General features: G+C 45.9%; 1 protein-coding gene across 1 annotated transcript in view; it reads right to left on the minus strand.

Moving 5' to 3' along the window:
- Positions 1 to 5,428: 5,428 nt before the first annotated feature.
- Positions 5,429 to 16,358, minus strand: part of LOC147724109 (maternal DNA replication licensing factor mcm3-like) — a 255,037-nt gene continuing 244,107 nt past the window's right edge. The window contains exon 17 of the mRNA XM_086966949.1: positions 5,429 to 5,789. Coding sequence (XP_086823075.1) covers positions 5,591 to 5,789 — 199 coding nt within the window. The 3' untranslated portion in view covers positions 5,429 to 5,590. The remainder of the gene's footprint in view (positions 5,790 to 16,358) is intronic.

The following is a 16,358-nucleotide window of genomic DNA, read 5'->3' on the forward strand; positions in this document are numbered from 1 at the left end:
ATGCCGTGGTTTCACTTTAATGTTGGCCATGCCTCTTTCTGTAGAAGCAGCTTGTCTAAAAAAGGGGCATGGCCTCCATGAATGTGAAAGCGCCGCATGGGGGCTACTAAAACAAATATTTGCAATGCAATAGGTCTCACATTTGTGAGAGTTTAAGCGATTGCATGGTCAACAGCTCAAACTCTCCTAAATACGCGACCTATTACATTGCAAATGCTTGGTTGCTGTTTGACGGTCTGCTTTATTGCCTGTGGGCCGGTTTTTAGATGTTGCATTCCCTGATATTAAAACAAACACTGCCTGCAGCAAGTTCGTCAATGCAGTCCCCAATATCTTGCAAAACAGATATACAGTGTCTTCACACATTAAAAACTGCAATAATTTGCAACCATAAGCTACCTTTTAAGCTTACTACTTCACTAACGAGGGTACTTTTATTTTGGTGAACAAGTTTATTTTCTGTCCAAGTCCAACCCTTCTTACAGACAACAGAGGAAGATAATAGGTCCAAGAGGAAATGTTGCTGTGGGTCTCCAAATCTGAACTTGGACTGATTCCAGAAAACATGACTCCAGCTGGTAAAAAATGACCACATGGCAGAGCTGTGGTAGGGCTGGACACTAGACAAGTCTCTCGCCCCATCTCTTCGCACTCCTACTGTGGGGTTGGGACAGAGAGGCCCAGACTGGAGCTCCTCCCACCACCATTTTTTTTCTGCTTGAGGAAGCTGGTTTTTGAAAGTAGGCAGTGGGAGGCGTTCTTGGAGGTTTGGGGGAGGGGGGTCGGGAAGAGGAGGACCCATAATAATTCATGTTTATCAATTCCCAAGAGAGGAAGGAACACACAAGGTCAGGTGGTGTGAGCCTCTCCAATATGACGACTTATGTTGCTTTTTTAGGTCAAGCCTAAGACCGCGCATGCACTGTCTCCAAGACCTGTTGTACCCTATTCTATGACGTATGGCACATCCAGCGGTTCTTATTGGCTGTTGTCTCGGTCAATCAGAAATGCAGCTTTGTTATTGCTACAGACCCTCCTTTGTGTCCTTATTTCTGCTTCTGGTGATTCAACTCAGAAAGCATTTTGTTTGGGCAGTGCCTGTCAAGCCCTTTGGATTGTTTGTTTCAATGCTACTATGTCTTTCCGCTCTCTCCTTGCAGAAGGCTGTTAACTTCATCTCCCGGTGCAGTTCTCACACCACCACCTCTCGTCCCTTGCAGCTAGTTATTTGCAGTGTGTGTTATTGTTGTCTAATCGAGTCACTCCCACCCCTTGCTGCTTGTACAGTACTGCCAACAACATATCCGTGGAGCCTCTGTCAGTAAAACGCCACCACCCGCTGCTTCTGTAATGCACCAGAGCTTTGCTGCAATGTTTACTCAGTTCAACCCCCCCAACATGTTGCGGACACCTTGAGTAAACTCCATTGGCGGCCTGTGGCCAAACGGATCCAATTCAAGGTTCTTTGTCTTTCATTCAAGATCTTGAAGCTCGCGACTCCACCTATGCTCTGCCCTCTCCTGTCCCCATATGTCCCGCGACGATCCTTGCGTTCGGAAGGCCAGCACCTGGTAGTGGTCCCTCGGGTGAAACGCTCTCGTATTGGGCGGCCGCTCATTCCGCTATCTGGCTGCGAAACTGTGGAATGCCTTACCGTCCCAGCTGCGTGGCTTAAACTATCTCCAGACTTTCAGGAAAGTTATTAAGACTTACCTTTTCCCCTCAGATTAGACCCTTTGTACTGTTATTTTAGGGCCTGCCGTACTGTGCTAAAGGCAGTTACCCTCCTTGCTGTTTGATTAGCGCCAGGACGCCCCTTGGCTGGGGCAGCTGAGCGCTATATAAAAGTATGTAACATAACATAACATGTGCAGTGTAAGGTGGCGCAAGCCAGAACAGCCGAACGTGCCCCTTTTCCATAGCACTGTTTCCCCTAACGTATGCCAGATCATGGGAAGAAGGGCTTCCTCTGCCTTTATTTTACGGACACAATGTAATATTTTAACAATTGAAATAGTGTTACTGTTGTAGCCGCTCGCCAGGTTAGTCTTTTGACTCTTCCTACCTGTTCCATCATAGCGGACATCCGATAGGACTGTTTGTTCTTTAAATCATTAGTCCTTCATTCTTTTCCATGCCCTTCCCCTCTGCGATTGCGGCATCACATGGTCGGCACCTTTGCATTGAAGTATTTTTGATACAACACAATTTGGACAGTGGACCACTCTTAGTTTTCTCAAAGCACCAACCCAATTGTCACCAACGTGTTTTGATTTTCAATAAACTGGCGTGCAATTCTCAAATGCTCCCTGTCCTGAAAGCATATCCAAAACTTGGAAAGAAAGTCTATATTTTCGTCATAGATGAGAAAGCACCGCTACCAAAGTAAATCTCCACAGATCATGGGAGATAAAGAAGTAGTTAAACTGTCCTGTTATAAAGACGCTGAATCGTGATTGAAAAAATTCAAAGTTCTTTTAATATTCCATTTAAAGAAACCAGCCAACGAGTTTTGTTCTGTCAACCAGAACTTCTTCAGGGCTGTAAATCATAAAAAAGACATCCAAAACCAATATAAGTGCCACAAAAAACACAAAATGTACACATACATTCATAAATAGATATAAAAAGTTACCACAAAACAGTGCCCACATACAAAGATGAGTTAAATATACTTGAATTTGAAAACTGCAGCATTTGATAAGTAGAGACATTGTCTAACATCTTATCTGATTTGTATACCGGGTGCCTACTGCATTTCATATTACACCCTAATAACCAACTTGTCAATGTGACAATGTTTTTGCAATAAATGCATTTTGAATAATTTAATATCAACTAGCAGTATTTTATATGAAAAAAATTTCTTGGTTTCATACCATAACCACATATGTCAGCGTCATTTTTTATTGCAACCATCTAAAATGCGAGCTGTGGGAATCATCCCGCACATAACATATCAACACAACTATAAGTCAAATCAGATGATATAATATCAGAAAAATTAATTCTAGGATATGGTAATACTAGGATGGTTCAAAACGAAAGGAGACGGCCCTCCTTAGGTAAATGTATAAAATACTGCTTGTTGATATTAAATTATTCAAAATGCATTTATTGCAAAAACATTGTCACATTGACAAGTTGGTTATTAGGGTGTGGGCACTGTTTTGTGGTAACTTTTTATATCTATTTATAAATGTATGTGTACATTTTGTGTTTTTTGTGGCACTTATATTGGTTTTGTATGTATTTTTTATGATTTACAGCCCTGAAGAAGTTCTGGTTGACAGAACGAAACGCGTTGGCTGGTTTCTTTAAATGGAATATTAAAAGAACTTTGAATTTTTTCAATAACGATTCAGCGTCTTTATAACAGGACAGTTCAACGTCTTCTTTATCTCCCATGATCTGTGGAGATTTACCTTTGCATTGAAGGTTTGCCATTCTCCACAGCATGTTTGACACACCACCTGTACCTCTGCGGTATTTCCAACTCAACACATGCCTCTATGTTGCTTCCTTGCCCTGCCCCAGTGTTAGTCGGCACGCATTCAGCAGCCGGTGAAGCACAGTACCAGGCAAAACAATTCCCTGCGAATCACCTGGATGTAAACAACAGCCCATGCTCAAGTCAAAATAAACGCAGCTCTGCCGTATTAAAAGCTTGCAATGCATCCCAAGCGGAAGAGCTTACGGTGGTCTGTTGTGGGCCAGTAATATGCTGTCGTACCATGCATTATTGTGTGTGCACAGGACAGAGCAGCACTTGCTTCTGTACAGTGAATAACGCTACACCTGCCAAAGACAAGCCCCGAACCTGCCAACCCCATACTGTTTCCCATTCCTTCTTGATAATTTGCACCCCTGTCCACTACTTAGAAATATGAACAACTACAACAGGAGTGCAGGTAAAGCACAACGCTCAAAGACAGACTACAAGGCACGCAGCTGGTGCAGACACAGGCAACAAAATAGTACTCTAACCTGCACCCAATTAACTTGTCTGGTATTTAAGAATGCGTCACTTACCAAGTCATAGTATGGGGTGCTGCTCGGAGTTTCTGAACATGCTCAAACTTCAATGGGGTTCGCTTTTGCTTTTTAATGACACTCTTTAATGCATCCGCAAGAAGATGGTTGGCGGCTAATCCAGTGCCCTGAGACCTTAATATGTTGTGAGCTTACTAACCAGCAGAAAATAAAACAAGCATTTGCAATGCAATAGGTCTCACAGTTGCGAGTGTTTAAGCTATTAGCATTGTAAATGATGGTGCATTTTAATTCGGTTTTAAAACCAAAACAAATAAAAAGGCATGGGCATTTACAATGCCAATAGCTCAAACTCACGTAAATGCAATACCTATTGCATTGCAAATGCTTACTTTTTTTAATACACCACCACGCTCTCCTGTCTCGCACAGACCTTGCATGATGAGAGCTGCTGATTAATAAACGGAGTAGAATCCCTGATTAAGCTGCACCTTTTCTTGGCATAAAAGAGTCAGTGAGGCTTTTCTGATCCTGGCTGCTAATTCAAGCCAGAGGTCACAGCTGCGACCCCCTAAATGTCGTCCAAGTGACAGTCACTTAATTAAACAAAGCTTAAGCTCATCTACCGAAATGTAATGCAGAGCAAACCAGCAAAGCTGAATGGAGGTGGCGCAAATCCCATGCATCGCTGCACTAAATCCAATTTACTCACTACTTGCAAAAACAGAACTGGCAAAAAATGGAAGTGGTTAACAATTTGGCTAAATTGTCCACTGTTTCACCCCAATAAGGCTGGCATAATTGTCCTTCGATTACAAAATTAGCGGGACCTATCCGCGTTTAAAGGCGATATATTTGTCAAAGCAGAGTAGTGTAGGTAGCCTTATGGCTGCTAAAATTAACCTTGTAGATATTTCCATAAACCGGTCCTTTTCAGCGGAGATGCTCGCAGTGTGAACTGACAGATCACTTCCAAAGATGTGCTATGGAATCACAGGTGATCAAAGTGGAGTTTGTCCATGTACATGTGCTCTTTCCAATTGTATCTTAGTGCAGGCCATTCTCTGATCTACCCATATTCCAGTCAGTAGCTTAGAAGTAGTACTCTGCCAGTCAGGCCTGATGTGATGGGTTAACATGGGAGCTTTTATTGGAAACGACTGCTTTTAACCAAAATTCCCTGGTTCTATTCGGAACCCTACACATAACATTGCTCCCCATTTTTAATCTCTTAAGATTTAGGTATGTTTTTGTGTTTTATTGGGCAGATAATTAGACGTGCTAGTAACAGCCTGTCAGTTGAGCAGCTTACATGTGGCAAGTATGTAAGCAACTGGCAGGCTGAATACAGGACACCAAAAAATAGACTATGGCTCCCAGATCTGGAAATGCAAATCAGACCACAGACTGAGAAAAAAATACATTACAAGAAAATCTGCATGTGATAATTTTTTATTTTATTTTGCGCTTAAGAGCATTGTGTAGGATGTTACAAAACCTTAAAAACTATTTCCTATAAATTCATATATATTTGTTAAACTATACATGGATATATTATTGATATATTATTTGTACACATTCACAAAATATGGACTCTTCAGATCAGAAAGACTACATCCTCAGAAAGCATGACTTGATTGTCACTTTGCATGGTTTCCAGAGCCTGCTGCACTTCATCTTGGTCGAAGGGGTCGCTGTTGACTTTGTTGATAATTTCGAGAAGCCGGGCAACAGCAATGGATTCAGATCGGGTCGTCTTGAAAGCTTTTAGGAGGGCTGCTTTAAACTCCTTTATTCTGTGAATTAAAAGTACATGAATCAGATCAGTGACATCACAGCAAAATGATTTCTGCAACAGATCTGCAGTTTTTGAAGCACTCAAAGCCTGGTGGGGCACATCAGCAAGGATATACACACAATACAAATCAAGTTCAGATCAGTTGTCGCGCAGGGATCTGTACCTACACTTCTTTTTTAGCAATCATTTCCAAAAAGGATGCGACAGTCAGGAGCAAGGACATCAAATTCCACTTTGGATTTGGCTTCAAAAATTCTGATGTCAGTATCCAAATAGATGTACATTTTAAGGACTCTTCAGGCACCCATAAATTAGTGAAGATCAAAATGATTGAAGCACAAAGCAGCACTGGTTAGTGTAAACTACGAAACAGATAAAGAATCCCTTCTCACGCGGCCATTGTTACTAAGCTGCATGCCAGAAAACGGTCAGAAAGGAATATAACGTAGTGGGTAGGAGGTAGCATATGAAGATGCAGTACATGTGCAATCACCTTCCAGACGCAATCCACAACCAGCAGCAACCATCAGAGTAACTAAAATCACCCTTGTCGGAGCATCTTGCTACTGTCATTACAGAAGCACTTCAGTTAGAAGTTTCTTTATGCCGGGGTCGAGGATTTACAAACATTAGCTGTTCAAGTACTTCATGTAACTTTTGCCCATGTTTCAATGTATTTACAGCTGGTCTTTCACTTTCAAGTATGATCAATGTAGATCTTTTCTACTTTTTTGATGAAGGGATCATCTCCTTTCTTGTCCCATTCCTTAAGAATTGAGGTATACCAAAGGAAAGATACTGCATCAGCTGACATAAAATCAGAATACTTGGATAGAGGTAAGAGAGAATTGTCATACCTCTCATGATTTTCGGACACAAATTCAAGGGTACAAAAATTAACATTAACAAACTAAGGAGTTTAGTACTGTATCCGGACATCACAACCAAGACTATTTGAGAACCAAATGCAGACCCTGTGCAACATGCAATCTTTAGTGTGCAATAAATGTAGCAGAGGACGAGCTGCCAGCCTTCCAAATATCTTCAATTTGAGAGACCTGCCCAATCAGCCCAGGACGTAGCCGTGGCTCTAGTGGTGTGGACGCTAATTGAACCCGGAATATCTTTGCCACAAGCCTGATAAGCGAAAGATAACAGATTTATTTTATCCACCTTGCTAAGGTGGAAGAGTAGGGCTTTTTGCCTCGCTTTACAGGCCAGAAGTTGACAAAAAGAATCTCAAACTATATTCAGATATTCTATTCAGCTAGACCCATGCAGCCCTTACCACATCCCCAAAAAATTGATTAAAGGATTTATGCTCTCTACATCTGTTTTTAGAACAGTGAGAACAATCTCTAAACTCCTGCAAAACTTGGAATGGATTGTCAACAGGAATGTTGAATCTAGAGAGGGGTTGATACGGTCTTTGAAGACCTTCAAGTATGGATGGCTACAAACAAAAGACAATAGCTCGCCTAAGTGCCTAGCCATGGTAATGGTAACCATAAAAAAAATCTTAACAGGTTAGGAACTTTAACGATTTGTCTCTAAAGGCTCAAATTGGGCCTTCTGTAGGAAAGCCAAAACTAACAGTAAGTCCCAAGAAGGAAAAGGACTGCGTACCTTCGGTCTCAAAAGTTTAAAACCCTTGAAGAGTTTTGTAACCAATCAGTCAATTGAGAAATGTAATTCCAGGGAGACCTACACTCAAATTGCAGCCCAGTGTAACCTAAGGTTGGTTATAAACAACAACGTATCAAAGCCCTCCTGTAGAAATTGAAGTAAATTAGATGTTGCAGCAGAGATAGGATCTAAAGACCTCTGAGAATACCATGAATCAAAGACAGCCCAGTGGTGATCATAAGATTTGTTAGTAGACCCCATTTAGAGGCTTGTAGGGAGCTACAGAAATCCTTTATTCAGAAACCCTTCCTTTTCCAACCTCCAAACAAGTAGTTTAAATGGCCCAGAGTTTCTAAAAGAAGAGGAGGACACATCATAGGGGGAAGGGGATATCTGACCCATCTGTAGATGTCCCAGCAAAGAAACCACGGCCTCCTAGTCCAAAAAGGAAGAACTAACACCATCTCTGCTGCTTTTCCTTGTAGCCTTATTAATATTCTTGGGATCAGAGGAATGGGGGGTGGGGGGGGGGGGGAGAAGCACAGAGCAGACCCATCGGCTGGTCAAAGAGGCCATGTCCACTGCAATCTGCTTGTGCAATCGACAAATAGAAGTAATTGGGAATTTTGGCGTGCTGCAAATAAGTCTATCCTGGGGACACACCTGCATATATTTCCAAAATTTGAGGGCTCAGGCTGAAATCCTGTGAGCTCAGAAGGGTCCTGATGAGAAGGTCTGCCTATGTGTTCAAGAATCACTTTATAAAGAGCTCTGAGATCTAAGAGGTCATTCTGTCCACAGATTCAATTCTGCTGTACTAGATGATTTAGAGATTTGGAGCCTGTACCAAACTGATAACTTCAGTAAGCTGTGGTTACTTTGTTGTCTGTCTACTCATCTAGTGAAGGGCAAGGCTTTAGTGATGGATTCATATAATTGAGTGCTCAGACTGCTATAGCTCTTTCCAGTTGGAAGATTTCTTCTAATCGGTTCTCAATGACCCGGAGCAGTCAGTCTCCTGGTCCACCCCCACCCACAACTGCCATCAATTGTGGTCAGGACTGCTGGGTTGCAGTATGTGAACAGATCCTTTGTTTAAGGAGGAAGGCATTGTCCACCATGCGAGATTGTCTTATACAGAAGATGCGACTGGGATTAGTTCATGCTGGCTGATGAGAAGGCTGCCAGTGATTGCGTGTTGGAAGCTGGCTCTGTATATACCAAAGCAAAGTAAAGTATAGTGTGTACAGAGTCCAGTGGATCCCCAGAGTTATAGCAGAGGCTAAATTAGGTAAATACTAGCAGCTCTTTGTGGTAGTGTGGGTGAGCAGTAATGCTCACCCACTTCCCTGGTAGGACGCTCCCCCACCGCTGCAGCTCTGCCTGCACCCCCGCTGTCTTTTCTGCCGCCGGTGAAATAGAGGCCCTCCACCACCAGCAGGCATCCACCTGCGCCTTATCCCTGGTGGCCAGTGGTGGCCTTCGGTTCGTTGCCGCTTGCTGCGTGTACCTGTAACTATCTGCCCGCTCCTCTTCTGTGTCCCTCTGCCCCCGCTTTGCTTCTGTGCCCAGTTTCAATTCTGTACCCCTCGCCAACCTCTGTGCCCCCTTTTATTTTGTACCAACTGACTTGTGACTTCTGTGCCCCCTTGATTTTGTACCCCTTGTACTGACTTCTGTGCCCCCTTCCCGAGTCCGTGCCCCTCGCCTGTCTCCTTTCCCCCGTCCCCGCCGCTGCTTCCCCTGTCGCTCCGCCCATTCGCTTCACCCAACCCTCGCCTCCCGCCTCCCAGCTGCCCCTGCCTCCCCACCTCCCCATATATGACGGGCGCACTGCGGACGCGCTGCTGTGGCAAGCCAGTCTGCGCCCGTCCAAGCCTGGACCGCGCCCAGCGCCAGAACCCCTGCCCCCCACAGCAGCCACGAGGACCGCCGCCGCTACGACAACACCCTCGTCACTCAATCCAGGAAGGATCCACACCTGATGCAAGGCTGCCCCGAAGCCTGTTCCCCCGGGACCCGCAGAAGACGCCGCACCGCGGTCTACGATCATTTCCCTGATATGAGGACCTTCAGGGCGATCACCTGAATCCCTACCCCTTATGCCCCTGCAGGAGACGTTACGCCGCAGTCCGCGAACGTCAGGACCCCTAATTTGACTCTACCCAATCTTTCCAGTCTCGCTCTTACAGAGACGCCGCGCCGCGGTCCCTGACCACGCTCTGCTAATCAGGATTTCCTGAAGACCACGAACTTGCAGAGGACGCCACCCGGTGGTCCGTGTGTATATTACTTCTTTAGGATCCCCTGGGCAACGCTATTCTATCTTATGAAACCGACATTATTCACGGACGCCACATAGTGGAATGCGCCCGCATATACCCATCAGAACCGCTTAGGACCCTGTGTGCCCATTATCACCTGAAGTAAAAAGGAAGTTACCCTGCAACCTATGTCCTTTATAAGTGCACCTATTACTGTCCCACCCTTTCCCATGGTCTCCATTGCCCTGATTAAGATGCAGCCCCATTAGGCCCGGCATCGAAACGCGCGTTGGCGTGACTTACTTGGATGGCACTTACGCAGCACGAGCTTTGATATACCATCCACTGCACCGTGCCTCCATGTTATTATTGCAGCCTCTAGGGGCCATTGTTCAAATTCTTCCTCAGACTGCTATGTATCAAATTTAAAAGAGTAGTATGAATGAGCTGACTGTCTGAAGCTGTGAATGAGAGTGCATGTGTTGAGTGACTGAGGGAACATGTGGGACTTGAAATAATGTTTTTCTAAAATATGTTTTGCACTTATGAAATTTTATGACCTCTTGCTCATTTAGAATGTATAAATAATTTCTTTGAACTATTGTAAATAAAATATATATATTTTTTTCAAGAAAGTGGATTGAATCTCTAATGAATACTTATACTGCTCAGATAGGTGTTCTTTGTCACTCGTTACTCTTATGTTAGGATCCCCCTGTGGGACCTTCTAATTGACCCTGGCAGGGTGTTCGTTATTCTATTCAGCTGCCCCGAAGCGCACCCACGGTCCCTTCACCTGCCTGAACTGCAGCTTCTCCTGCCTCGTAAGCGCCGAGACTCCCGCCACGACGGAACACAACCAGCCTGATGCATCCTGATCAACACCCGCTCCGCACACAAACAAGCCGTCAAACTATGGGACCTACTAGACACCACATCACCGGACGTCGCCTTCCTGACCGAAATCTGGATGAACGAAGCCTCCTCGCCAGACATCGCCATAGCCATCCCAGACTGGTACAAGATCACCCGCAGAGACCGCACCAACAGGGCCGGAGGAAGAATCGCCATTGTCCACAAAAACACAATCAGGGTCTCAACAAACACCAACGACACCCTCAGCACTGCCAAACACATGCACTTCCAGATCCTCACGGACCTCAAGACCACCCTAAGAGGTACCCTAGTCTACAGACCACCAGGACCCCGGCCTCAGTTCTGCGACTCCATCGCCGACCTCATCAGCACACAAGCGCTGACCTCCACTGACTGCATCCTCCTCCGAGACCTGAACTATCATCTGGAGAACAAACAACAACAACTCCTCCACCCGGATCACCAACCTCAAACTGAAACAGTTCATCACGACGCCAACCCACATCACCGGTCACAAGCTAGATGCCATCTTCTCCTCAAGCCCCCACGTCACCTTCTGCCACACCTCCAAACTCACCTAGACAGACCACCACTGCATCCACTTCCCCTTCCGAAAAACCCTCACACTTCCACCGCACCCTACAGATCCCCCGCAGCTGCTGGGGCAAAGTCACTGAATAACAACTATAGACCAGCCTGGCACTCAACCCTCCGACCAACCCTGATGATGGTGCACTCACCCTCAAACGCTGGCTGAACAACTGCACCAACACCGTAGACCTGCTGAAAAAACCCACCAACAGAGACACCAACAAAAGAGTCAGCTGGTTCACCCCAGAACTCCGACTCAAGCGCACCGGCTGGAAATTGTAGAACATATGGCACAGCGACAAGACGCCGGACAGCCGCGCTGCCCACAAAGATGCCATCCGCAACCACCACCTCATCACCTCACCAAGGACCCTCTCACCGCCAAATCCAACCTCCACCAGGGAATGAAGCCAGTCGCCGACAGGATAAAGGAAAGCCAACTTAAGCTGAACTCAGACAAGACGGAGATCCTCACCCTCGGGTCCAACACCTCAGCATGGGACGACTCATGGTGGCCCGCATCACTGGGGAACCCCCGGCCCCCACCGACCATGCACGCAACCTGGGAGTCAACCTCGACTCAAAACTCACCAGGACCAAACAAGTCAACGCAGTCTCCACCACCTGCTTCAACACCCTCCGCATGCTCTGCAAGATCTACAGATGGATCCCGACAAACAAGGTAAACAGTCACCCAGGCCCTAGTCAGCAGCAGACTCTACTACGGTAAAGCCCTCTACGCTGGAGCCTCATCCAAGCTCATCAACAGACTGCAGAGAATCCAGAACGCCTCTGCACGCCTGATGCTCGACATCCTGCGCCGTTACTACATAACCCCCACCTGAGAAACTTGCACTGGCTCCCCGTCGACAGGAGAATCTCCTTCAAACTCCTGATCCACGCACACCAGGCACTCCACAAGACCGGGCCAGCCTATCTCAACAGTCGACTCTCCTCTACGTACCAAACACGAAACTGCGCTCTGCTGACCACGGTACCGTGCATCCGCAGAACCACTTCCGGAGGCAGGTCCTTCTCCCACCGCGCCGCCAAGACCTGGGAGACCCTCCCCTCTACCTACGACAAACCGAAGACCTGCTGACTTTCAGGAGACAACTCAAGACCTGGCTCTTCGACCAGTAGCAGCAGCAGCACCCCCCCCCCCCAACCCAGCGCCTTGAAACCCTTACGGGTAAGTAGTGCGTTTTACAAATTAAATGATTGATTGATGCTTATCCAGAGGGTGTGTTAAGCATTTATTGTATTGACTCAATCAAAACTGAAAGCACCACTCAGACTGAATCCAGATAATTCGGCAAGTTTAAAAGGTATACTTACATGTTATTGTCTAGAACCAAGTAGGTCTTGATACAGGTAGGTAAAATATACTTTGGATCATAGAACATTTCAAGAAGCGCAATTGGGAATGGATATGCAATCAGTAGAGGTTTGTATTGGTTCAAAAAGCAGTTTAAATTACACAGAATTACTTTGGCTTACTTTCTCGTTGCTTCTGGATCACATCGACAACTCCAGGTGATATGCCTAGATATCACACCGTAGACTTTGTCATTTACAGGCAAGTATGACAATTATCAGTTTAAAGCATAGTTCCTTTCTTCCCATACAAAAAAGCTTATAACACTAGTTCCTATGGGTACTCTACTTACAGGCATGACTTTTGGAGTTCAGGACTAAGGTTCCACAAGGTCCAGGTAGGCACTCAAATCGCACCATCTCTGGCACTGGAGCTGCCGGTTGATGAGGCCCAATCTATATTTCTGAGTTTTATATAGCGCAAACTTGACCCAAAGGTATCAAAGCACTTTACATAAGCACCAATTGTGTTACATAAGGACACATTCATTTGTTTGTTAGGCAATGTTAGCCAGTAGGCCAAGTGGGCCATCGGTCAGGGGCCGCATACAAGCAGGTGACTCTGGTGTGGGAGAAAAGCTCCTGGGGCGAAGATCAGCACTGCAGGGGCCAACAATCAGCACAGGAGCTGCACCACCAGAAGCATAGGGGTGAGACCCTGTGGATGTCAATGGAGATATTCGGTTAGGTAAAGGAGCTGCAGGCTCGGGCAGGGAGGCTTCCTGGAAGCAGGAGAGTTAAGTTGGGATCTTGGGGGATGCCTGGGCATAGTTGGTTGGGCAACCCAAGGCAGTGGGGTGTCTGGTTCTTCTTACCAACTCTGGTCGGGTCGGGGGGGGGGACCCTTCAGGTTGAGGCTGGAGGTGTAGGCTTGAAGATTGAGGGAGGTTGTGGATTCCAGGTCAGGATCGCTAGGGAGACCACCTTGTGGTGTTGGGCCACTCGAACTCGGGCCGTGTGCTGCAGAATTGCGGAACCGCCTGGATCCGGATTCTGGTGTTGTCTTTGCTTGTGCAAATCCGGTGCTCATGGGAGGCAGTGTTAGTAGAGTGCAGAGCAGGCCCTTTGGGCTCTGGGGGCTGTTGGACTTGCTGGGATTCTCGCTAATTGGTTGGGTCCTCTCGTCTCCAAGATGGAGGGGATTGAGATGTGTGCTTCACCTTGCCTCCCCCACCTGAGGGGTGGGGTTGTCAAAGCGGGGCACACCTCTCCTCCTAGCTCTGTTTTCCCACTGATTCTCCCACCCAAAGTGGGGGGCAGAACCAGTGGGAGCGAGTTTTGGGGGGCATCAAAAGGCAGGGAGAGCTTAGAAAAGGTAGCAGGCCTTTGAAGCTTCCCCTCTCGTGGACCCAGCCTATCCTGGACCCAGAGAGAGGGACTCTCTAACCTTGGGTCCAGAAAGCTGCCTGGTGGTAGCAAGTGGCAGGCAGCCATTCAGGAACCACAATAGGGCTTGTATTTTCCAGGGGGCCTCTCTAAGATGCCCTCTGTGTGCAGTTTAATGTGCTGAGAAGTTTGCTACCAATATGGCGCTGTGGAGTTCATAATGACCAACTCCCCGACCATATACTCTTTATGATTTTACTACACTTACAATGTCTATGAATGGACTTAAGACACTGTAGTGGTAGAGGGCTCATGCCACTGTACCCTCACCTGGGGATAGTGTACCCTTCAAGAGGGGTGACTTACCTAGGCATCAGGCAGTGGGTTGCAGGCATCGCATACAGGGATGCTCGCTATGTCAACTTCACTTTTCTCTGCACCAAAACACAGCCTGCAGTGTGAGGGTGTTAAGGTATAGGGCCTACAAGGGTGGCACAATAGGTGTTGCAGCCCTTAGAGGCCTTCTCTGGTGACAGTGCCCATGGTACCTTTTACATGGGGCTTACCTGTGGCCAGAGATGTGCCAATTTTGGGTACAGAGGTACAGCTTTGGGAAAGAACTCAGGTCCTGGAAATGTGATTGGCAGGGACCTTGGTCACACCAAGTCAAAGTGCATCATGTGACATGCAAAAAGTGGGGGGTAAAGATGCAAAACGGGGCACTTCCCTAAACTGTGGATTTTTGGAAACTAGTTAGCCCAGGTGGAGTTGTACCCCAAGAACAAACTCCTATTTGCCACCTGAAAGGAAGGAAAAAAATCCCCAGAATCTATCATTTCTCTTAGGAAGCACAAAAACGTATGTTAAAGAGAAATAATTAGTATCTTACCATGTTCACACAAACACAAAGCAACTCACTGGCTGGAGCCTCCTGCTTCATCAACATACTCTGTATTGAAATCCTAAACTTGTTCTTCTGGATTCTGGGAGCAGCGCCAGTCCCTGCACGGTGTCGCAAGTAGCTTTTATGTATTCCAGTCGCTGTTCTGGTTGAAGATTTGACTTCTGCCAGTTAATTAGAAAAACAGACTTCTTATGTGTCTGGATGGTCAGGAGGCCAAATAAGGGCGTCCAGATACAGTGTGAACTATTACTCTGAACAAGTAAAAGACCCATAACTGGAGCCAGGACTATGGTGAAGACCCTCGAGGAAGTCGTCAAGTCGAAAGGGAACACCCAAAACTGCCAGTGGAAACTGCCCATCGCAAACCTGATAAAGCTATGATGGGTGAAGTGCAATCAGGATCAGCGTTCATCTTGAAGTGTTCATCTTGAAGTCGTTGTGGGAATGAAAAGATCCAGTAACTTAAGGTCTATGATTATCCTAAAAATCCTGCATTACTGTCTGGATGATAAAAACTTTAACACCCCTGACCCCCCCCCCTTCCACAAGGAGAAGGAGGAAGTATTACTTTCTTCAGTCTCAGAAATTCTGTCATGTAAGGCTGGCATCCTGGTCTGCTAGTCTGGTCAGAAAGTCAGTAGAAAATGAGGCTCAGGTAGGTCTGGGAGTACTTCTATCAAGCAACCTGGAGAAGCGTGCTTCACCCATTGTTCCTGACATTAGATCACAATCCACCCCCCTCCTCCCCCCCCGCCACTGGTGCTGGACTTATCTTCCACCACCGGCAGAAGGGATTAGAGGAGATATGAAATTAGTGGCTTTACATACTCCTTCAAGATGTACTTCTCTCTATGGGACGAGGAACCTACAGCAAACCCAAACTCTTCATCATACACTGGCAAAGTCCAAGATCAAACGAAGGAGGAGGAATGAAACAAAATAAAAATAATCTGAAGAGGGAGGAAAGTCCTGAGGAGATCTATAATGACAATTATACGCCTCAGACAGACCTCACCAGGTTCTGCGACCCCCCTTTTAGAAACCCTTATGAAGGGGGAGAAGTACAGGGAGACTTCATCTGATGTTTTCCCATACTGAGGACCACCAAATGAATCTCTTTATATGCTGTAGGTGTCCTTCACTTAGCTGCCCCTTGACTGCATGTATAAATAAAACCAATCTAACTTGGGAGAAAAAAACAGCCTATAAAATTATTTAAGACAAATCTCATTATTGTTGAAAAAATATAAAAGTGTCTTGCTCTAAAAACATATGGCCATCACAAGGTATCCTTAATCCAGTTAAAATAGGCCAGAACAGGTCAGTCTGTACAAGAATCTTAAAATATGTAACTCAATCAACTTATCTGTAGCGCACTGTCCTCAATCTAGTCATACACTTTTTATAAACTGAAGTTTGATTTACACTTAATGTGGTTTCTTAACCCCAATCTCTGCAGTTTATAATGTTATAGTGTATGCAAATAACAAAAAGGTATTCGGGCACTAAGAAAATGATATAAATGCCAAAATACCATATAGAGATCCCAAAAGATATAGCAAGCTACCATTGCGATTCAATCTATACAGAGAGCAGCATGATT

Source organism: Lissotriton vulgaris, chromosome 4_1 (genome assembly GCF_964263255.1).
Source record: "Lissotriton vulgaris chromosome 4_1, aLisVul1.2, whole genome shotgun sequence".
NCBI classification, from domain to species: domain Eukaryota; kingdom Metazoa; phylum Chordata; class Amphibia; order Caudata; family Salamandridae; genus Lissotriton; species Lissotriton vulgaris.